General features: G+C 35.7%; 1 protein-coding gene across 2 annotated transcripts in view; it reads right to left on the bottom strand.

Annotated features, from left to right (window-relative positions):
- RAB6A (RAB6A, member RAS oncogene family) overlaps positions 1-24,317 on the bottom strand; it is an 84,136-nt gene that overhangs the window by 22,467 nt on the left and 37,352 nt on the right. Inside the window, exons 2-5 of one of the 2 annotated variants that reach the window (XM_027039794.2) lie at positions 18,183-18,241; positions 9,433-9,486; positions 7,947-8,052; positions 5,864-5,975 (exon numbers count right to left, since the gene is read on the bottom strand). In XM_027039794.2, coding sequence (XP_026895595.1) covers positions 5,864-5,975; positions 7,947-8,052; positions 9,433-9,486; positions 18,183-18,241 — 331 coding nt within the window. Of the gene's footprint in view, positions 1-5,863; positions 5,976-7,774; positions 7,881-7,946; positions 8,053-9,432; positions 9,487-18,182; positions 18,242-24,317 lie in introns of both variants that reach the window. The other variant, XM_027039793.2, reaches the window with a different exon arrangement.

Consider the following 24,317-nt stretch of genomic DNA (forward strand, 5'->3'; position numbering starts at 1 on the left):
GTGGGTTTTTTTTTAATGTTTACTTATTTTGAGAGAGTGGGGGAGGGAGAGAATCCCAAGCAGGCTCTGTGCTGTCAGCGCAGAGCCCAACATGGGGCTCAATCTCACATACCATGAGATCATGACCTGAACCAAAATCAAGAGTCAGATGCTTAACTGATTGAGCTATGTAGGTGTCCCAACAGTGTGCATTTCTTTAAAACACTTCTATCAGACACCCTAAAATTTACTCTTTGGACCTCTTCTCTATTTATAATTACTCCCTTGGTGATCCCAGGCAGTATTATGGTTTTAAATACCCATCTACATGCTGATTAATCCCAAACTTATTTATCTAGCCTGGACTGCTGCTCTGAATTCCAGGCTCATATATCCAATTGCCTACCTGACATCTAATTACATATTAGAATATCTAATAGCAATTCTAAATTTAAAATGACCAAAATTGAAGTCATAATATTCCATCCTAAACCACCTCTTTATGAAGTGTCTCCCTATCTCAGTTAATGACAGTTAATCAGGCCAAGAATCTAGGCATCATTCTTGACACCCCATATTCTGTCCATCATTATGTATTCTATCCATTGCATGAGTATATCTTCAACAGTTCTACCTTCAAAATGTATCTGAATTTGACCACTGATCACTACACATGCTACCACTATCCTGGTCCAAGTCATCATCATTTCTTGCTTCGATTTCAGCCTGGATTACTCTCTTCACTTCTACTCTTACATATTTTCCACAGAGCAAACAGTGATTTATGAAAAGTTACTCTTTTGCTTGAATCCTCCAATTTTTTTTTTTAATGTTTATTTCTGAGACAGAGAGAGACAGAGCATGAGTGGGGAGGGGCAGAGAGAGAGGGAGACACAGAATGTGAAGCAGGCTCCAGGCTCTGAGCTGTCAGCACAGAGCCTGATGCGGGGCTTGAACCCACAAACCATGAGATCATGACCTGAGCTGAAGTCAGTTGCTCAACTGACTGAGCCACCCAGGCACCCCATGAATCCTCCAATTTCATTCAGAGTCTTTACTTTGCCCTACTTGACCTGGTCTTTATTGTCTTTTTCAAAAACTATTATTTTTTAACCTCATTGCCTACTACACTTTCCATTATTCTCCTCACCAGCTATATACGATTCCTTGCTGTTCTTCAAATAAACTAAATGTATTCCCAACTCAAGGATTTTGCATTTTCTGGGCCATCAGCTTAGAACCTTTTCCTCCTCAGGATATCTGCATAGTTGACTCCCTTGCTTCCTTAGCATATTTACTCAAAACTCACCATTTTCTCAATGAAGTCTTCCATTTCTATTCCATCTAATATCTTAAACTCACACCTGACATTTCATATTTCTTTTCCCTGCTTTCTTTTGTACTTTTAGCATGTTATCATTATCAAACATACCATGCTTTTTTTTTTTAACTATGTTTTTTTGACTTATTTATTTGCCTGGTTCATTTTCTGAAATAAAAGTTCCTTGAAGACTTGGCTTTTTTTGTTTACTATTCTACCCTAGAGTAGCATCTTCTGAAACATAAGTGGTACTCAATAAATACTTCTGAATGAATGATTATTATGAGTGAATGACTATCCTACATGTAAAGGATTCCAGAGAAATTCTTCCTACTTTTAAAACTAGGAGTCACCCTAATCAAATGGTTGAAGGTCAGCTATAGCAATGGTCCCAACTGTGGTTTGATTTTGTCGGAATCATGGGAATGCAAGCTGGTGCAGCCACTCTGGAAATCAGTATGGAGGTTCCTCAAAAAACTAAAAATAGAACTACCCTACGACCCAGCAATTGCACTAGTAGGCATTTATCCACGGGATACAGGTGTGCTGTTTCAAAGGGACACATGCACCCCCATGTTTATAGCAGCACTATCAACAATAGCCAAAGTATGGAAAGAGCCCAAATGTCCATCGATGGATGGATGATAAAGAAAATGTGGTATACATATACAATAATTTTGTCAGAATCAGCTAGACGATTCATTAAAATACAGATTTAAGGATACCATTCTAAACTCATTGAATCACAGCATCTAAAAGTAGGATCTAAAACCCTCAAATTTAACTGCTGAAACAACTACAGCACCGTAAGTTAACTAAAATTTAAATAAAACAAAAAACAAAAAACAAAAATTGAAAAAGTTGACCATGATCTTTATAGCCAGAATCTTAAAAGAGGGTCTAATAAGCCAATTTACCCACTGATTCTCAAAATTTAAACATCTGGGAATCACTGGGCTACAGGGGACAGAAAGTATTGAGCATCAGGACACTTATTTTGAAACACTGAAACAGATATACTCTGGTCTTTTCTACAAGTTTTTACACACAACAAATGTAATTCTCAATGTGATAAAGACATTTATCTTTGAATCATTTTTATTAAAACTTTTTCTCCTAATTACCAAAGTAATTTTTAAAAAGGGCAATCATTAGGGGTGCCTGGGTGGCTCAGCTGGGTGATCACTGGACTTCGGCTCAGGTCATAGTCTTACGGTTCGTGAGCTCAAAACCTGCGTCAGGTTCTGGGCTGACAGTTCAAAGCCTGGAGCCTGCTTCAGATTCTGTGTCTCCCTCTCTCTCTGCCCCTCCTTCACTTGTTCTCTCTCTCTCTCTCTCAAAAATAAACGAACCTTTAAAAAAAAGAAAGGGCACTCATTAACATTAGAGTCCTCCATAATCCTACTCCTTCTCAAAGATGTAGAGACAGACAGTTAAGTCCCATGTATGCTTATACAGATTTATTCTAAAAAAAAAAAAAGAAAAAATATATATATACATCTACCATCAATTTTCTTTAAAAAAATTTTTTAATGTTTATTTATTTTTGAGAGAGACAGAGACAGAATGCGAATGGGTTAGGGGCGGAGAGAGAGGGAGACACAGAATCCAAAGCAGGCTGCAGGCTCTGAGCTGTCAGCACAGAGCCTGACGCGGGGCTTGAACTCACGAGTGAGATCATGACCTGAGCCGAAGTCGGAAGCTCAACCGAAGTCGGAAGCTCAACAGACTAAGCCAACCAGGCACCCCTACCATCGATTTTTTTTTTAACACAAAGAATATCATGCTATACATACTGATCAAATCATTTTTTAAGCTTCATGTGTTAGACATCAATAAATTCCTCTCATTCTTTTTAGTAGCTACGTGTACTTCATTTATAAAATGCTACTGCTACTGATGGACATTTAGATTGATTTTAATTTTTAATATTACAAATAATGTTGAAATAAACATTCTTTTTTTTTTTTAATGTTTATTTATTCTTGAGAAAGAGAGCATGAACAGGGGAGGGGCAGAGAGAGAGGGAGACACAGAATCTGAAACAGGCTCCAGGCTCTGAGCTGTCAGCACACAGCCCAACGTGGGGCTCGAACACACAAACTGTGAGATCATGACCTGAGCCGAAGTCAGACGCTTAACTGACTGAGCCACCCAGGCGCCCCTGAAATAAACATTCTTATATGTTCATTTTTTTCCCCACATTTGTGCAGGTGTATCTGTGCAATTACTGGAGGTGGGTTTGAGTCCATGAGTATTTTAAATTCTGATACTGTTAAACTGCTTCATCCCAATATATTAGTTACATTTTCAGTATATGAAGAGTTCTTGTTTATTAAATTCTTGTCAATACTGTGTATTATCAATCTTCTGAATAACGGTTGATCTAACAGGTAAATATGATCTTCATATCGATAATATTCAGACTTAACCAATCTTTGTCTTTATGGCTTTAAGGTTTCATGTCATGATTCTAAGAAAAAATTTTTATTAAAAACAATATTTTTTATTTAATTTTTTTATGTTTATTTATTTTTGAGACAGAGAGAGACAGATCATGAGCAGGGGAGGGGCAGAGAGAGAGGGAGACATAGAATCCGAAGCAGGCTCCAGGCTCCGAGTTGTCAGCACAGAGCCTGACACAGGGCTCGAACTCATGAACCATGAGATCATGACCTGAGCCGAAGTCAGATGCTCAACCAACTGAGCTACCCAGGCTCCCCTTATTAAAAACAGTATTTTTTAATGTTTGTTTTTGAGACAGAGAGAGATAGAATGTGAGTGGGGGAGGGGCAAAGAGAGGAAGACACAGAATCTGAAGCAGGTTCCAGGCTCTGAGCTGTCAGTACAGAGCTCAATGTGGGGCTCAAACTATTGAACAGTGAGATCATGGCCTGAACCAAAGTCAGACACTTAACCCACTGAGCCACCCAGGCGCTCTTCATGTCATGCTTATAAAAGGTCACCCACTCACTACCAAAACATTTTTCTTCTAATTCTTTTTTAACAAACATTTAAATCTTTTTCTCATTTTAAAATTAATTTAGTGGAATGAACAAGGCTTTAATTTTTAAAAAATGTTAACAGTTGAAGGGTGATAGTCTGACAAAAATTGCTGAGAAAGGCAGTAATTCCAAACCAATGGACATACATTACCTTGAAGAAAAAATTACTTCAAGTATAATTTTCTAGCATTTGTGTACTCAACTGAAATATTACATAATAAGATAAAAGATGATATACTCATCCATTTGGCTAACTCTACCTGTTAAAACAAAACAATTCAGATACACAATTTTTCTATTTAAAAATTAAAGTATTGGGGGGGTGGTGCTCAGTCAGTTAAGCATCCAATTCTTGATTTCAGCTCAGGTCATGATCTCACAGTTCATGGGATCAAGCCCTGCGTTGGGCTCCATGATGACAGTGTGGAGCCTGCTTGGGATTTTCTCTCCCTCTTTCTCTCTGCCCCTCCCCTGCACACACGCGCACGCACTCTCTCTCTCTCTCAAAATAAACATTAAAAAAGAAAATAAAAGAACTAGAGAGTCTCTACTAGAAGAATATATACCTATATCATCTTTAAATTCTCATAGTGTAGATAAATAAAATAGTGAAAATTTATGATGCCAATTGATGTCCAAACAATTATTTTCATAAAGGAAAGATGATTATACTCTGAGTTTACTTTTAAATCAAGAAAAACTTTTTTGTCACTGTACTGCCAATTCCAAATGAAGTACCATGGGAAGAAATGGGCTTAACATTTGCACAAGCCTTGGAACATATTGGATTTCTTTGCAACATTTTAATTAATAGTACAAATTCAATACCCGAATTTCAATATCCGTCTCATGAATAAACAAACAGCAATAGTAAAAGCTTCTACTATTAAGTGAAATGGTCAAGACTATTTAAAGCAGAAAGACTATCCAGTAGATTACTTAGGATGCTGAAGGCAGATATTCAAGCCATGGGCTCTACAGTGAATGTTAATAATTTTGCATCCTGTGACTTGAATATGGCTTTGCTCATTTGACTAAGGTATTACAATCAAGCTATTCAGTTCAACTACACAGTCTGGTTCAACCATACAACTTATAAAAAGAAAAGAAAAACTACACCACTGAATTATAATGAATATTTATAAGAAGTCTACCAAAAGAGTGTGCATTTAATCATTATGAATAATTTTTAAAGATAGGATTTGTTTCCTCAAACATTTTGTCCTTTAACAAAATACTGCTCATGTTTATGAGGCCTAAAAAATGCAAAATAGTTACCAGCTTCGTGTGTAAACAATCTTTGTTTCCCCCCACATGTAAACAATCTTGCACAAGAACTATTTACACACGGGCTTACACAAAACAAAAAAACTCATTTTCCTTTAAGGAAATGTTCAATGTTTACATTTATATTTCAGGTTCTCACACTGAAGAAAAGGGGGGTATAAACTTAAGAATTAAACATGTCTCCTTTCAAAACAATTCTTTAGTAATAAAAATAACAGGTTGTTTAAGGAAGAAATCAAACATTTGATACACATACAAAATCACTCTATACCTCTTGTCAGCAAGATCTGTTTTATTTCCTACTAGCATGATGATAACATCACTTCCTCTTTCTGTTCTGACATCATCAATCCATTTTGTAGTTTGCTGGAATGAGTTAACATCTGGTATAGGAGGGTGGACAGAGAGATTAGTGTTACCGCAAAGTCTCCCCAAGTGACAGACTAAAAAAACAAAAATAAACGAAAACAAACCCTGGAAGTTGGAGGGGGGGTGGCACATTAGGACCCACTTTTAATGTGCCTGCAACATAACTCCATTTTATCTGAGTACAACTGTCAGTGACAAATCACAAAAATAAAGTCCTCAAAGTTCCTTTTATAGTATAAAAATTTTGAACATGACCAAATGAATGCAATGTACCATATATAATAAAAATTTTTAAAAAAAAAGCGTTTTAAAATTTACGGACAGCTACGGCAGATAACATGGTGTCACATTGCCACAACGTTTTTTTGATTACTTACACATACCCAACATGACAAAGAAAGCATCTCCAAAAGTATGTCAGCCAGTAAATCCCAACACATCCAGAAAATTTGTAAAGCTTTAAATAGCTTTAAACACCACTGTTTGCACGGCTTGTTCAGTTTGTGATCACTTTAACTTGAAGTTTATTAGTTTAATGCACCAGAATCACTTGTAACAAAATCCATCTTTCCTAGCACCCAATTCTAAGTAGAATACTTAAACACTTTTTATAGCAGCTCCAGAAAACAGTTTACTAATATTTTAACCACATGTGCATTTTTAAAGAAAAAGACACCAGGTTTCACTTGATTTGGTTAAAGTAAGCACAAACATTTTAAAGCTGCAAAACTTGTCAATGCACAATGAACATACATTGTTTTAAACAAGTAGCAACCCAAAGTAAAGCTTCAAGAAAAGAAAGATTGCATATAGCACATACCCCACCCCCCCAAAGGTCTCTGAATGCAAACTTATAACTTATAATCCTGCCATTGCAATTATTAAGTAGGTATGACTTCTAGCAGATATACAAAAATGTATAGTATCACTAACGCAAATCAATAGTTTGTATATGTAACACTCTTTTTGAAATAAGTCTAAGATGTGACACTATTCTGGTTTTCCTACAAATTATGGACTACTATATGGAATGATGGCTTAATATTGCCTGATATATATAATAAACCAATTTACAAAGACAATTTTAATCAGAGAGCATTTCTGTCAGTCACCATGTTCTGTGGGAAATTTACAGGCACTTAAAATGCCAAAGACATTATTCAGTCTTTAGGGAAAAGAAAAAGGAAGATCATCACTTGTTTTAGTCTCCTATTTAAAATTTCTTTTTGGAGAGAAATGAAAGTGTAATTTGTTAGCAAAAAAAGTCAGTCACAGAATCCAGATGTGATTCAAATGAAAATGATTAATAGAAAACTGTACATTACATGTTTTCTCTGCCTTCTCTAGAGAGAGGATGGCTGGAAGTGGAAAGCAGAGAAAAGTTGGCTAGCAGAAGCTTTTAATAGCCTCAACAGAGAGCCTTGGAGAATCTGAAAATTTTGGCAAGAGGCTTAAATGCAGATTATTTTATTTTAGAGAAATCTGAGATCAAGTTAAATGAAAAAGGAGACATTCTTCCAACCATAATTATGGTGTGACTTAGGGATAACAGGATACTAAGAAAGCCTTGGAGAGAATTCATGATTAGATCTGAAGGAAAATTTCCATGGCAAAAAAACCTGGCACAGTGGAAATAAAGCATATTGGTACAAACACAAAAGCAAATATTTCTGACCTAGCTGGTCTATAAGGTTTGCTATGACAAAACTCATTTTTACATGCTAGTATAGAAAACAAGCACAAGACAAGAACATGCATGCAGCTAAGCTAAAGGTTGAAAGAAGATTAGAAATGCATAATTCCCCCCACTCACTTGTGATATCATAAACAACAACTGCCACAGTGGAGTCACGAATGTAGCTAGGAATCAAGCTCCTGAACCGCTCTTGACCTGCTGTGTCCCACAATTGCAATCGTACCTAACAACAAAATCAGTCAAACAAGCAAGAAAAATAAGAAAGGTCAACCCATTGCAAAATACCTACTTGTGATATCGTAAACTACTACGGCTGCAGCAGAATCACGGATGTAACTGGGAATGAGGCTACGGAAACGTTCCTGACCCGCAGTATCCCACAGCTGCAGCCTGATCTGTGGGATGGGAAAAAATAAATAAAAAAAAAAAAAAAACCAAACTCATACTAAAAAGAAAAAAGAAATAATGTTTTTAAAGGGGAGAAGGTGGGAAGGAGGTAAAAAGTAGACTCATGCAAAAGGTTGCAGGGATGAGAAGAATGAAAATAACACAAAACTCCTTTCCTTTTTCAAAAGAGAATAGTATTAAAAATTTGCTCTGAAGGTACAGGACTTAAAAATGGCAATAGGGGAATATTTCACAGAATCAGAAATACAGCTCCCTTTTTTTCACTCCCTATAACCTCTCTTTGAATCTTATGCCTTCCAGACAGCAAAAAGTAGATTCTGTTGACGTTCAGTGAGCATAAAAGGGAAAAATGAAAGTAAATGTCAACAAGCAGCCCTGGCTATCAGAGTAAAGGAGTGAATGCTTCTCTGAAAGCCTCTCTGAAGTTAAAAGCATCTCTTTTCTATTGAGTCCAGAAATTGGGTCTTTGACTACTGTGCTTATGTTTCTCCCACATGTTTCTTCCCAGAACACTGTACATAACCCAACAAAAAAGGAAAAATATCTTTTTGCAACTCTACATAAAAATTTCTTTATTTTCTTACTTTTTCACATCTACATTTGAGGAAGAAAAGCCTGAAAACAAGTAGTACTGTACTATTACAAAGCAATTTCTAAGCTTTCAAAATTTAAGAAATGGCATGCTAAACATTAAAACATAAAAGAAAAACCCACACACTTCTAGGAAATAATATTAGAAGCACAATAATGTTTTTTTGGGTCTAGGTCCTGAAATAATGCATTTAAGACAGTCACTGCTTAGTTGATAGGAATCTCTTCCAGAGACAATAGGCTGGAATACACTGTGCTTAAAGGGAGCATTCCAAAAGACAGGTGTCTAAATCCAACAAATAAATACATATTACTTCTTCTATTCACAGTCACTTTGGTATACATCATATTCTGACAAATTAAATCTCGAAATTCACAAATGATGTGATATTCAAATGAAATATTTCTGAATGCTTCAAGAGTAGCACTCAAAAAGTCTTTAGCAGCTCTAATTTCTTGATGAAAATACTCTTCATTATCTCAATGCTATCTGTTATCATTTTTCCAAATCAGGATGACATATTTTATTTAGCAAGCCTAGGGCCTTCAGGGCTTTCCAATAACTTGGCCTTCTCTCCCCTTTGCATTTTACTTGGGGATTAAGTCAGAATGCTAAGTACTACCACTCTGTAATAACAGTTTTTCTCAAAGCTTATACACTAACTCTGTCAACTTTACTAAGAACTTCTTACGATGACAATTACTGATTACAGCTTTGATCACAGTTTTCTATCCTGGAGTGCTGCAGAAAATTGCACACTGAAAACATTACTCACTGTTCGATCCTCCAAGTACATTGTTTTTGATAAAAAGTCAATACCAATTGTTGCCTGTAAAACAAAATAAAACAAAAAAATTAAATAATAATAATAGTTTAATGGCAGTCATCAGTTTAGGGTTCAAATGATAATTATGACTTCTATAATTAGAAGAAATAATTAATAAACATATCACAGCTAAGTATAAATGACCAAAATTTTTAGTGATAATGGCTTCCACCACTGAACATGTGCTATGTAGTAAGGGATTCTTTAAGGCCCTTTACATGACCATCTCTAATCCTCATACATCTCTGCAAGGGTAGCTATTGTCATCCCTATTTTAATCTTTTATAGTTAATAATATTGGGGTTCAGAGAAGTTAAAAAACTTGTCTAGGGAAACAAAGCTTTTGCTATGGAGCTGAGAGTAAAAGCCCAGCTTTTTCCAATATATAAAGGTACAGAGATTTTCCACATACCCCCTACCCCCACATATGCATAAAACCCCCTACTATCAACATCCCCCACCAAAGCAGTACCATTGTTACAGCTGATGAACCTACTGACACTGATTTCATACATATACATAAGTATATATAAAATATAAACATTATATATTATACAAATAAATAATGTATATAAAATATATGAACTTAAAATTATATATACATATAATTACACACACACACATATATATATACACATATATATAATTTCTTTTAAGTTTATTTATATATTTTGAGATAGAAAGCACAAATGCGCCAGGGAAGGGGGGATGGGTGGCAGAGAGAGAGAGAGAGAGAGAATGAGAGAATGAATCCCAAGCAGACTCTGCACTGTCAGAGCAGAGCCTGATGTGGGACTCAAACACACAAACCATGAAATCATGACCTGAGCCTAACTAGGACACTTAAAAGACTGAGCCACCCAGGCGTCCCTGACACTCATGTATTTTTTTAAGACAGATTTTACTTCTAAATTGTGGTAAAATATGTATCATAAAATGTGACATTTTGACCATGTTAAGTGTACAATTCCACGGCAGTGATTGCATCCACAATGATGTACCACTGTCAACACTATCTGTTTTTAACACTTTTTTATAACCCCAAACAAAAACTCTGTGCCCATTAAGCAATAACTTATTATAATGTATGGATATACCAAAATTTCTTTATCCATTCATCTACTGTCGGACATGGGTTGTTTCCATCCTTTGGCTACTCTGAGTTCCTATTTTCAATTCCTCAGTATATACTTAACAGTGGAATTGCTAAGCCATATAATTCTATTTAAACTTTGTGAGGAAATGCTAGACTGTCTTCCCACAGTAGTAGCATCATTTTAAATTTCCAATAGCAATGTATGAAGATTCCAATGTTTCCACATCCTTGTCAGCATCTGTTAGTTTCTCTTTTTAAATATAATACTCAACCTAGAAGGTAGGAAATGGAATCTTTTTGTGGTTTTGATTAACAGTTCTCTAGTGACTAATAATGTTGAGCATCTTTTCATGTGCTTACTGGTCATATGTACATCCTCTCTGAAGAAATGTCTATTCAAGTCCCTTGCCCATTTTTAGTTTTTTAATTTTTTTTTTTTTTACATTTATTTATTTTTGAGAGACAGAGCACAAGTGGAAGAGGGGCAGAGAGAGAAGACACAGAATCCGAAGCAGGCTCCAGGCTCTGAGCTGTCAGCACAGAGCCCAACGTGGGGCTCCAATTCACAAACCATGAAATCATGACCTGAGCTGAAGTCCGATGCCCAACCAACTGAGCCACCCAGGTGCCCCTCCCTTGCCCATTTTAAAATTGTGTCATTTTATTATTGATTTATAGTTCTTTATATATTTTAGATATCAAGCCCTTATCAGATATGTAATTTTCAAATATTTCCTCCCATTCTATAGGTTGGGCCTGGTGCTTTAATTGAAAACCAGTTGTCAATAGATATATGCATTTATTCATGAACTCTTAATTCTATTCCACTGGCCTATATGTCTATCTTTATTTTGATTACTGTAGCTTTGCAGTAAATTTTGAAATTGGGGTTGGGGGAGCCTGGGTGGCTCAGCTGGTTAAGCACCAACTTTGGCTCACGTCATGATGTCACAGCTCATGAGCCTGCTTTGGATTCTGTGTCTCCCTCTCTCTCTCTGCCCCTTCCCTGCTTCCACTCTGTCTCTCTCTCTCTCTCTCTCTCTCTCTCTCTCTCTCTCTCTCAAAAATAAAATAACTGTTAAAAAATTTTTTTGAAATCAGTATTAGTCTTCCAATTATTATTTTCCTTTTTCAAGACTATTCTGGCTTCTGTAAATTAAAATTGACTCTTTCATTTCTACACAAATGGCAGTAGAAATCTGACAGGGATTGCACTGATTCTGTAGACTGCTTTGAGTAGTTAGTATTGACATCTTAATATTAAGTCTTCCAATCCCTTTGCCTGGGATGTCTCTCCACTTACTTAAGTCATCTTTAATTTTTTTTTTTTTTTTTTTTTTTGTGAGCAGTGCTTTGTAGATTTCAATTATATACCGACTTTTATTAAGAAAGCAAACAAACTTACAAGCAAGCAAGCAAGCTAGCGTTCTCCTTTATCCTAAACTATGTGACTACATATTACAAGTATATCTCTCTCTCTCTATAATTCCATCTTATGACATTTAATCTGAAAGTGTGTATCCTATTCTGTTATAGGCTGGGAATAATGGGCTTATAAATTCAAATTATTGTGCAAAAGCATCTAATTGACAAACCTGAAAAATATACAGGAATGGTATAGGGCTACATTTAAGAAATCTCATTACTAGAACCTCATTTAATCAGATAATGTGGTAGAGGCAGCTAATTGTCTAGACAAATATCCCATTTTCCCCTTCTTCCTTATTAAAAAAATCAAACATTTATTTAAATCCATACTTTTCCCATTAAAAAGACTACATTTTCCAGTCTTCTTTGTGCTTTAAATGGGGTTGACTCAGTTGAGAGGTGCACTGTTGGTATTTTTCCTTTTCTCCTTCTTCCTGCCTGGATATGGATACCACACCCAGAACTCCAGGAACCATTCAGTAACCATGAAGCAACCTTCACAAGGAAGTCATATATGAATGAGATCTGATTAAATTTAGAAGGCATCTTAGTCCCAGATGACCATGGAGCTGCCACACAAGCCCAGGACTACTTTACCTCTAAACTTCTTTTACATGAAAAAAATTCTCATATCACTTACCAATGTTATTTTATGTTTATTATAAACAGCCAAAAATAATTTTAATAGCTACAAACAAAAATATGCATTCTCAGATCTCACAGTCAACACATATAAATGTTTTTAAAATTAGTACAAAGTAAGACTTTATGATAAAATGTATAATAATCCCCTCCTTCCACTGCACTGTCCTAGTTTTGGGACATCATTCATACACTGAACTCATAAAGGTCAAAATTAACCTGAAAAGCATAGCCTGTTCCTGCCTGCTCTTCTTTTCAGTTAATTTTATTCCAAGCAGAACTACAATGGCAAAGAAGTCGATCAGCCACAGGAATTATGCCAACAGCAGGAAAAATAGAAAGAATGGCTAGGAAACTAAACATTATCAGCTATTCTAGGATCTTAAATGTTACTGATGTGGAACTAATTCAAACTTTCATAAAAGAGGGATGAGACATCAGTGCTGCCTCTTGCTCATCTTCTTTATAGAAATGCAGAAGGCAATAATTGTAGAAGAAACCAAAGGTTAGAGAAAATTCTCCCACATATCTTAATTTATAGCTTCGCATTATTTTAAGTGTTAATTAATTCACTGGGTAAGGAAAGTCTACTTTGTAAAAGACAAAAAATTAAACTGAGTACTTTTACTGTGGGAGCACACAATTCAAGATTGAATAATGACTTACCTAATACATCAGCATCAAGATAATAATGATAACTGTAGTTTGGATATTTATACTTGGATGCTCTCCACTCAGAACAGTGTTTATCTGCCCCAATAGCAATTTTATAAAATACTGCAGATGTAAACTACTATTTTGTCTGACTTCCTTCCTACATAACTGTTTATCACCTTTTCTGATTCCATACACAGTCGAGACCCCTCAACATCATGATTTCAAGGAACATGAGTTTTCCTACACAAAAGTAACTAAGTAAGGAAAACAAGTTTTCCTCTGTACCAAGCAATGATAATCAGCTTCCTTTGTGGTCCAAACATACAAAGTTCTATTGCCTAGCTGCTGCTTTCCCTAGCAGGAGAAAATAAATCAAGAATAAGTGTTGAGAAAGGCAAAGACTAGAATAAAGAAAGAAAAGAGTGGACAAGTTAAAGAAGAGTCTATCTAACACTGACTAACAGAGATAAGTAAAAACAATGAAGAAAGGCAAAGGATCCCAGAAGCAAGACGCTGATATGGGTTCCATTTTAGAAAGGTAACCATCCCATTACTACACATGTTTATATATATTTATGAATGTGTATATTTATGTATGTATGTATACTTTTCTCTTAGATATCTTTGTGCCACATTACTTAGAACAGAAACTATGTAGAATCTATTTCAGAAATGAATCGCTATAATAGGCATAAAATTTTACTTATGCAAGGTGAACAAGTTCTAGAGATCATTGTGCATATATTTAATACTGTATTGTATACTTAAAAATCTGATTAGGAGGTAGATTTTATATTAAGTGTTCTTAGCACAGTTTGAAAAAAAAGGAACTGTTCTCCCCCTACCTCCCATAAAATGACAATACTTCTGATAGGAGAAAAAAGAGTCCTTAAAAATTAAAGAAAATTTAAAAATAAGAAATCAAACACTGGATGAGAAAAGTAGTCCCATTAGTGGGGCGGGGGTGGGGGGGGTGGGAGTTGGGTGCAGATTTTATTTCCATATAACAAAGTATAATTTTGTGTAGAATAATTTAAAGCTTTAACTTAAAGAGGTTAAGGATGTATTTGATCACCACCATCTTCCTAGAAAAATTCACTTAAGCTGTTTTAAACATTTCAGTATTTTAAACTATACAACCCTGAATTTATGGTTTTTTTTTTCCAATTAAGACAAATACTTTATTCAAATCCATCAGAGAAATGGACAGCGTGGGTTGTAACAAAGCATTATGTTTTAAAGCACAGATCAGTAATTGTATATAAAGAGTATACACTGCTACATACAAATTAAACTGATCAGAGCACAACTTTAAAGCAGCACCTTTGTGATATTTTTAACTTTAGTACTCCTCTCCTCCTTCATTTCTCCTTCAACTGAATGCACACCAACCTCTTCATATTCTTCTCAAGGGCAGCCATGTCCTCAGAGGCTTCAGAAAACTCTTCTTCATCCATGCCCTCACCCACATACCAGTGAACAAAGGCATGCTTAGCATACATCAGGACATCAGGTCCAGGTGAGCCCAGGCCTCAGCAATGGCTGTGGTGTTGCTCAGCATGGCTGTACTTTGGCCAGGTCTCCACCAGATACCACAATGGGAGGCTGATAATTAATGCCAACTTTGAAGCCAGTGGGGCCCCAGTCCATAAACTGAATGGTACCCTTGGTCTTGATGGTGGAAATGGCAGCATTGACATCTTTAGGAACCATGTTGCCACAGTACAACATGCAGCAAGCCATGTATTTTTTTTTTATTTCTTTTTAATGTTTTTTTTTTTAATTTTTTTATGTTTATTTATTTCTGAGACAGAGACAGAGCATGAGCAGGGAGGGACAGAGAGAGACGGAGACACAGAATCCAAAGCGGGCTCCAGGCTCTGAGCTGTCAGCACAGAGCCCTACGCGGGGCTCGAACTCACAAACTGTGAGATCACGACCTGACCTGAAGTCGGTCGCTCAACCGACTGAGCCACCCAGGCGCCCCTTTAATGTTTATTTTTGAGAGAGAGGACGAGTGGGGGAGGGCAGAGAGGGAGACAAAGAATCTAAAGTGGCCTCCAGGCTCTGAGCTGTCTGCACAGTGACTGGCACGGGGCTCAAACCCCCAAACCGTGAGATCATGGCCTGAGCTGAAGTTGGACACTTAACAAACTGAGCCACCCAGGTGCACAGCAAGCCATGTATTTACCATGGTAAGAATCATATTTCACCATCTGGTTGGCTGGCTCAAAGCATGCATTAATGATCTCTGCTACAGAAAGCTGTTCATGGTAGCCTTCTCAGCAGAGATAACAGGAGCATATGTGGCCAGAGAGAAGTGGATGTGGGGATAAGGCAACAGGATAGTCTGTAATTCTGCAGATCAATATTCAGGGCTCCATCGAATCTGAGGGAAGCAGTGATGGAGAACACAATCTGACCTATCAACCTATTTAGTTTAGTGTTGGCTGGGCATTCAATATTGAGGTTTCCACGACAGATAGCATAGATGGCCTCATTGTCTACCATGAAGGTGAATTTATGTTGATTGTCACTTTGTAACAGCCTTTGGAATAAGAAACCCTCTAAATTCAAAGTAATCTCAGAAGTTAGTCTGAGCAATATAATCTTTCTCAAATAAACGAATCAATCTAAAACAGAAATAAACAAAAAAAGAAAAATCTGTGGGTTTATAACTGGATAAAGAAAATAAGTGGTGAATAAGAAGAGCAACTTTAAGAGAATCAATTCCAGACGCTCTACTTAAAAAGAACAGGTTTTTTTTTTCACTTTGACATACTGCCCAAATTTTGGTCAATTAAGGACTCTTTTGGCCAGTTTCCTTCTTTTTAAATGAAATGAAGTCAGTGCAAAGGAATCATACAGAGAACATGAATTATTAACTAAAGCTTATCATTTTTGTAAAATAAAACTTCACTTAAACTAAGTTTGATACATACATTACACATGGCTCCTATAAGCCCAATAATAAATTTCTAGCAATGAGACTAGCTCTTTAATTAGTCATTTCAGAAGTCTTTCTGATGTGTGTGTGACGGGGTGTATATAGGGAATCTTCAAATGATTCACTGAAGAACTCTTCACCTGATAACTAAGTTGGCAGCTAACTACAGAAGGTCAATTCTTCATATTCAAAGGTAATACTTAATATATTGTCAAGCTGATTTCATTAAATAAGGACCTAGGGTACTACATTGTCCAAATTTTCCTGTTAGAGCTAAACTAAAAGAATATCTAGGACTGTACCTAATTGTTATAAAAACCTGTAACTCACATTGTTAATAAACGTCTCCTGTTAATGCCAAAGTACAATATTTTAGCTTCATTAGCAACAACTTTTCCACAAAGAATCAAAATCCTTCCCTATCTGTCAAATTCTATCAATATCACTATATTTATGTCAACATCACTACCCTTATATATGTGACTGAACAGCAGCATGAAGAAACAGCAATGGCACTTTAATATATGCTTGAAAGATCTACTTAATTTCACTGAGACCATGAGTGTAACAAAATCCTTTAGAAACATCCAGAGAACTCTAAATAGGCTCTAGCTAGTGAGTCTTTAGCCCAAGACTCTGACCCTAGTTCAGATTTTTTAGCCTATGGTATTTGGGTCTACTCCCAAACAGTTAAGCTTACACTTTTCAGGAATTTTCCACATATGGCTCAATGACATCAATATTTTTGTTAGTCTCTAAGACTTGTATTTGTAGTTTTTCTGATGAGAAGAGGCAGAGCATTGCTCAGAATCAAGATACTGTACAAAAGACAAGGTCATCTAGGTAAGGCCTATAAGCCATAGAGTTGTAGGCACCTAGAAAATTGGGGATATATGATATAAAGGAGTCCAAAAGAAACTGAAGCATTCTTGTTGACTGAGCTATTTTTCATTTTTAAACTCGCTTTTCTCATGTCTTATGAAGTAGCTAAACCATTTCTGAGATATTCAAAAGAATAATAAAATATATACAGTACATGTTAACTGGTTTTTTATTTAAGAGACTTTTCTAAAATGTCAGATTTATGGATGAATCATTTCTGTTCTATGATATTTATGGTTGTTAATAAAATGCTTAATTAAAAACAAATTCCTTCTCAGGATGATGGAAATGTTCTTAATCTTGACTGTGGTGGTAGCTTCATAGGTATACACATCTATCAAAACATGTCAAAATGTAAAGAGTTAATTCTTTACTACTATGAGATTTTAACAGTTCTGTATGTTTGGGATAACAGTTCTTTATCATGTGTCCTTTGCTTGTTTTAGGTTTAGTTTACTTTTCTAATTTCTTAAAGTAGAAGGTTAAATTACTGATTTAATGTATTTCTTCTTTTCCTTACAGCACTGCTTTAGCTGTTATCATATAAATTTTGGTATGTTGTGGTTTCGGTTTTTTTTTTTCCATTTGTCTCAAAGTATTTTCTAATTTCTTTTGTGATTTTTTTTTTCTTTGACTCACTGGTTATTTGGGAATTTGCTATTTAATTTCCACATTTGTGGATTTCCAAAATCTCCTTCTGTTAATGATTTCTAATTACATTATTCATTTATTCTTGACTTTATGTGTAGATCAAAAGGTCAGATAATCCTAGGCTTGAACCACATAACAGAGTATCTACAATCACTCCTACCTCTATCCCAAATGGTAATTACCAATAATCTTTTGGAAAGGACTTTGGAAGAGGAGATAAAGAAATCAAGTGAAAAGACTGAGGACAATGAGCAAAATCAGTTATACTCTGTATTTATAAAGCATTTTACAGATTACAGTAAGTGCTTTTATGTAAATGTGAACTTTTAAAAAGTCCTTAAATATTACTTCTAACACAAAATAGAGACAATCAGTAAATTGGCAAAAATAAAATACCTGGTAGGTGTTGTCAAAACTGTCATACATGAATCTGGTGATCAAGGATGTCTTTCCAACTGAAATGAAAAGGAAAAAGATTCACTTAGTTAACATATTACACTGGGTTCTCAAGCCATTCTTCTACAGAGGACTGCAATTACAGTCAGTGGGAAATATCTGCAATGGTTCTACTAATAATAATTTTAAGATATATAGCCCCTAGTTTGTTGAAACACCTTTCTCTAATAACAGATAACAATCTCTCAAATTAAGAGCACAGGTAAGGAGTATATAGTTAAGAATTGAGGAAAATGAAAAGATGGAGGAAAACAATCAATTATGTTGACATTTCTAATTCACAAAAGGGAAAGCAGATATTCACTTGGGCCCTAACAAACAGAACTAAGATTAGACTCTGAAGAAATTATAATTCACTTATTGGACAGTAACCTGGAAAAACTGAGGTTCACATTCACTTCATTTAATGAATCAAACTCCTGGGAATATAAAGACTAAAGATGGAGAATCCTAGGAGGAATAGGAGGGCCACAAGAACTACAATGTTTTAAGAGTAACAAAGAAGTGACAAGGAAAACTGTATTGAAACTCATCTCAGGATCACATCTCTCCACTTCTCTGGCAAGGCAATCCCAAAGATTCATAATACTACTTTGCACTGGTATTTTCAGGTTAATCCACAGGAAAGTGTCACTAAATAAAAAATAGAGGAATACTGGCAATTTCCTTACCAATGGGCATACTCTCCAAGGGCAAGAGCCATATCTAATTTTCCTATTTTTCCAGTAGCTTGACACAGATCCAACAAATACTAAATTAATACAAGTAAGTGTATTAATTATGTCAAAGAGCTGTGCAAATAAGTATCTCAAATGCTCCCCCAAATGTAAAAAAGGTGTGATCCTGGCCTCTATATTATATTCTCTAATCATATATCATATGAAAACCTGAGGGGAAAAAATGGGCCAAAGAAGGAAGAATCCCACTAAATCATGTACCCCAAATGTCTTATTTCAGAAAGCCTAAAACAGCATGTTGAAGAGAAAAGCTATAGCTAGTCCCCAAACCCTAGTCAAAAGCAAACTGATGTTTGAGAAGAAGTCTCTTTATAAAGCAACAGTGGAACTATGTACTTCTTCATTAGTAAATAGTACATATAGTTTTCATTTTTTAAAAAAAAACACCCACCACCTCTTTCACATAAAAGAGTAAAATGTATATTTGTAAAGCAGGCAGCACAGAAAATAACAAGAACAAAGTGAAAATTATGTATATCATACCACCCATATATAACTAATGTTAGTATATGTTTTTCTGAAATATTTTTTATATTTAAAAATACATACTTAAAGGTAAAATGCTAGAACCATTCAAAGGAAAGCCAGAAACAATATACGCAGTACTATTTTGAACACTGATTGGACTCTATAAAGTAAATGTAGGGCACCTGGGTGGCTCAGTTGGTTGAGTGCCTGACTCTTGATTTCAGCTTAGGTCATCATCTCATGGTTCATGAGATCAAGCCCCATATTGGGCTCCAAACAGAACCTGCTGGGGATTCTCCCTCTCCCTCTCTTTCTGCCCCTCTCCACCCCCTCAAAATAAGTAAGTAAACTTAAAAAAAACAAAAAAAGGTAACATGGCCATAATGGCAGAAGAAATTATGTTGCACTACCTACCCAGCCTCCAGGTTTTAAAGAACCTGAACATAGACCATAAGAAATTACAAAATGAAAGATACTATATCCTTGAATGAAAAATAGCAAAGTGAGGTTTTCCAGTCTGTAATTTTTTGCATGACCACACTTAGGTTTCTGGCAGCCCACAACCTAACTGACTTGAGTTGGAGGACAAAGTTCAGGGCACAGAACAATTAGAAAGATTACGGGGAAGAAGCTACAAAGAAAGTGAATTGGAAAATCTGCATTTAAAACATAAAATATCTCCAAATCCTTAGCTGATTTCCTAAACTACCTATGAGGATTGATGGGAAGACTTCAGGATTCCCAGTGAAAAGTAGCAGCTGGGTTTTGAAACAATTGAGCTACTACAGGACACGGGGAGTTTAGAGTTTGAATCAAGCCAAGGTAACTGCCTTCTCAGCCACAAAAAACTCTTTGGAGGAACAACAAAATCCAGAGTCTCTGTATACTTTCTCCATCATGTCTACTATATGATAAAAAAAATAGTAAATGCAAAGAAATAAAAACACATAATTCATACTCAAAAAAAGAAAGAAAGAAAACAGGCTCCAATCCAAGATGACTCAGATGTTATAGTTAGAAAACAAGGATTTAATGCTGCGATTATAGATATATTCTCTGTGCCCCCCATGTATAATATATATACACACACACACACATATATTGAATGACCTGAGCCGAATATATATTTGAACATGTACACACACACACACACACACACACACACACACACAGAGAAAGGGACAGAGAGAGAATCTTAAGCAGGCTCCATGCTCATCACTGAACCCAACTTCCTATGACCCTGGGATCATGACTGGAGCCAAAATTAAGAGACGGATGCTCAACTGAATGAGCCACCCAGGTGCCCCTAAACTCTTTTTTTAAAAAAAAGTGACTCTTGATTTTGGCTCAGGTCTGATCTCATGGTTCATGGGTTTGAGCCCTGTATCAGGCTCTGTGCTCACAGTGCAGAGCCTGCTTAGGATTCTCTGTCTCCCTCTCTCTCTGCTCTTCATCCCCGGCTCAAAAAAAATAGACATTTTTTTTTTTAAGTGACAAAGAAGACTTTCCAACTCATGATATGAGATGAGCATAACCCTAACAAAGACATTACAATAAAGTGAAAATTATGGATCAATTATCTCTCATCAACACAGACTCAAAATTCCTTAACAAAGTATTAGCAAATCAAATCCCTGTAAATATAAAAATATCTTCATAAGTAGGTGGGGATTATCCCAGGAATAAAAGGTTAGATCATACAAAATAAATAAAATAATGTAATCCAGAATATTAACAGAATAAAAGAAATCCGTAAGTTTATCTCAATATATAAACATAGTATATGACAAAATTCAACAGATTCATGATGAAAACTCTAAGGAAACTAGTAAACCCGAATGGAAGGAAAATGTAGCAATCAGATAAACAGTATGTACAATGAAATCTATAGTCACCATTGTAATGGTAAACTAAATGGTTTCCTCCAAAGAATGGGGGGGAAAAGCAAGGATGTCCAACCCACCACTTCTTTTTTACTTTTTACTTTTGTTTTTAGAGGGAGAGAGTGTGTGTGTTAAGTGAGTGGGGGTGAGGGGCAGAGATACAGGAAGAGAGACTCTTAGGCTCTCAGAGCAGAACCCAACTCAGGGCTCAATTCCATGACCCTGGGATCATGACCTGAGCCAAAATCTAGAGTTGGACGCTCACCTGACTGACCCACCCTGATGCCCTCAATCCACCACTTTTATTCAGTATGGTATTGGTGGTCTTGGCCAGTGCAATACTGATAAGAAAAATAAATAAAAGGCACACAAAACACTGTTCTCTTTTACTGATGACACAACTTCTCATGTAGAAGAATCCTAAGAAGCGAATTTTTAAAATCTACTAGGACTATAAACAAACAAACAAAAATCTACTAGAACTAGTATATTTGGCAAGGTCTCAGTACAGAAGGTCGATATACAAAAATCAACTGCGTTTCTAAATGCCAGAAGCAAACAAAACCAAAAATGTTAAATTCCACATAAGGTGAATAAACTTAACAAGATGTGTAAGAACTCTACATTGAAACCAAAACACTCTATATTTAAGAATATTAAGAAAATCTAAATAAATATAAAAATATACCATATACTAAATTAAGGGGAATCAATATTAAGATATCAATTTTCTCCAATTTACACGTTAAACATAATCTCAATCATAATCCCAACAGCCTTTAAAAAATGGAAAATGAGAAGCTGATTCTAAAGTTTACAGGAAAATGCAAAGGATCTAAAATAGTTAAAACAATCTTGAAAACAGTGAGCAACTAGGCTGTTGAATAACCACCTCTATCTCTGTGAGACCAAAATTTTTTCTCCTACCCAATGCCCCTAACAAAAGGACCTGAAAACCAACAATTTTAATTTTCTTCCACGTTAGCATCTCAAGGATATTATAAGAAAATTAACAATTTATTTTAAATCTTAAACAACTTTCCAATATGAAATTAACATTTTATTCCCAAGCAAACATCTCCACTGTAATGACACTGTTGTATCACAAGGAATTTTAGAGAACAAATGTTTTCATCCTAATCCTTAACCTTTCCAAAATTTGGTAGAGATCTAATTTTTTTCTGCCAACTCTTGTTTAAGGAAAAGATTTAATTTTGCTAGCAACAGAGAAAAGTAGCACTGGGATGAAACTAACGAAACACAGTTAATGCGAAAAAGTGAAATTTTCTAAGTGATACGTTAGGAAAGAAGATTTCAGAGAAATCTCAAGGTGGCTCTGTTTCTTTCCTAACAACCCTTACAAAAATACTCTTCATTGATGAAAGCCATACCTTCAATTAATCCTAATTCTGCAAATTTGTCTCTAAAACTGTCATTAGACGTAAGGTCTAAGTAAGTTTATTTTATAGACATAATTTAAGATGAATTTAGGAACATATGGGTAAAATGTCTTTTTTTTTTAAAGGGGGATTTAAAAACTTAAATGAAGGGTCTCTATGGAGCAAGCAAAAATAAAACAGTGCTCTCAATATATACTAAAAAAAGAGGCATTTATACTTAGTCCAGGGCTCTTTTTTCATTATGTTATTTATACTGTGCCAGACACTGCACAATGTTTCAGGACCATTTTTTCAATCTCAAAGCCATTTAAACAGCCACTGCAGCCTTAAGAAGGCTATTCCACTTTTTAGAATGTTCTTTCTTATAAAAAGAGCAAATCAATTCCAAAAATCAGTAACCCCAGTCTAATCATAACGAAAAGATCAAATTCCAGCAGAGGAGCATCTCACAAAATACTTGACCAGTACTCCTCCAACTGTCAAGTTTATTAAAATAAAAAATCTGGGGCGTCTGGGTGGCCCAGTCGGTTAAGCGGCCGACTTCAGCTCAGGTCATGATTTCGCGGTCCGTGAGTTCAAGCCCCGCGTCGGGCTCTGTGCTGACAGCTCAGAGCCTGGAGCCTGTTTCAGATTCTTTGTCTCCCTCTCTCTGACCCTCCCCCATTCATGCTCTCTCTCTGTCTCAAAAATAAATAAACGTTAAAAAATAAATAAAATAAAATAAAATAAAATAAAATAAAATAAAATAAAATAAAATAATCTGATGGGTGCCTGGGTGACTCTGTCGGTTAAGTTTCCAACTCCAGCTCAGGTCATGATCTCACAGTTTGTGAGTTGGAGCCCGCCCATTGGGTTCTCTACTGATAGCGCAGAGCTTGCTTTGGATCCTCTTTCTCTCTGCCCTCCCCCTGCTCACGCTCTCTCTCTCTCAAAAATCAACATTAAAAAAAAAAGTCTGAGAAACTGTTACAGCCAAGAGGAGCCTAAAGAGACGTGAAAACTAATGTAATAGGATATCTGACAGAATCCTGGAACAGATAAAGGACACTGGGGAAAAAAGTAAGAAAACCTAAGTAAATTATGGATTTTACATAATAATAATGTATAATATTGGTTCATTAATTATGAAAAACGTACCATATTAACGAAAGATGTCAATAATAGGAGAAACTGGGTACAGGTTTATGGGAACTATAGTTATCTTCTCAGTTTTTCTGTAAATCTAAAACTATTCTAAAAATTATAGTTTATTTTAAAATTGTTTAATTCATTATTCATTTATCCTTAAAACAAAATAAAGCAAACAAGAAAGGTAGATCAGTGGTTTCTTAGGGCTAGTAGGTAAAGTATAGAATCTTTCAGGCATGATGGAGATGTTCTTTATTTTGTGATTATTGCACTGTCAAGCCTCAAAGAATTGTAGTTTTTAAGAGAGTGAGAGTATGAGTGGGGGAGGGGCAGAGGAAGAAGGAAGGAGAATCTTTTTTTTTAAGTTTATTTATTTATTTTGAGAGAGAGAGTGAGTGAACACATGCAAGGTTGAGGGACAGGTGGGGAGGAGAAGAGAGGGAGAAGGAGAGAGAGGGA

Source organism: Acinonyx jubatus, chromosome D1 (assembly GCF_027475565.1).
Source record: "Acinonyx jubatus isolate Ajub_Pintada_27869175 chromosome D1, VMU_Ajub_asm_v1.0, whole genome shotgun sequence".
In the NCBI taxonomy this organism is placed as follows: Eukaryota; Metazoa; Chordata; class Mammalia; order Carnivora; family Felidae; genus Acinonyx; species Acinonyx jubatus.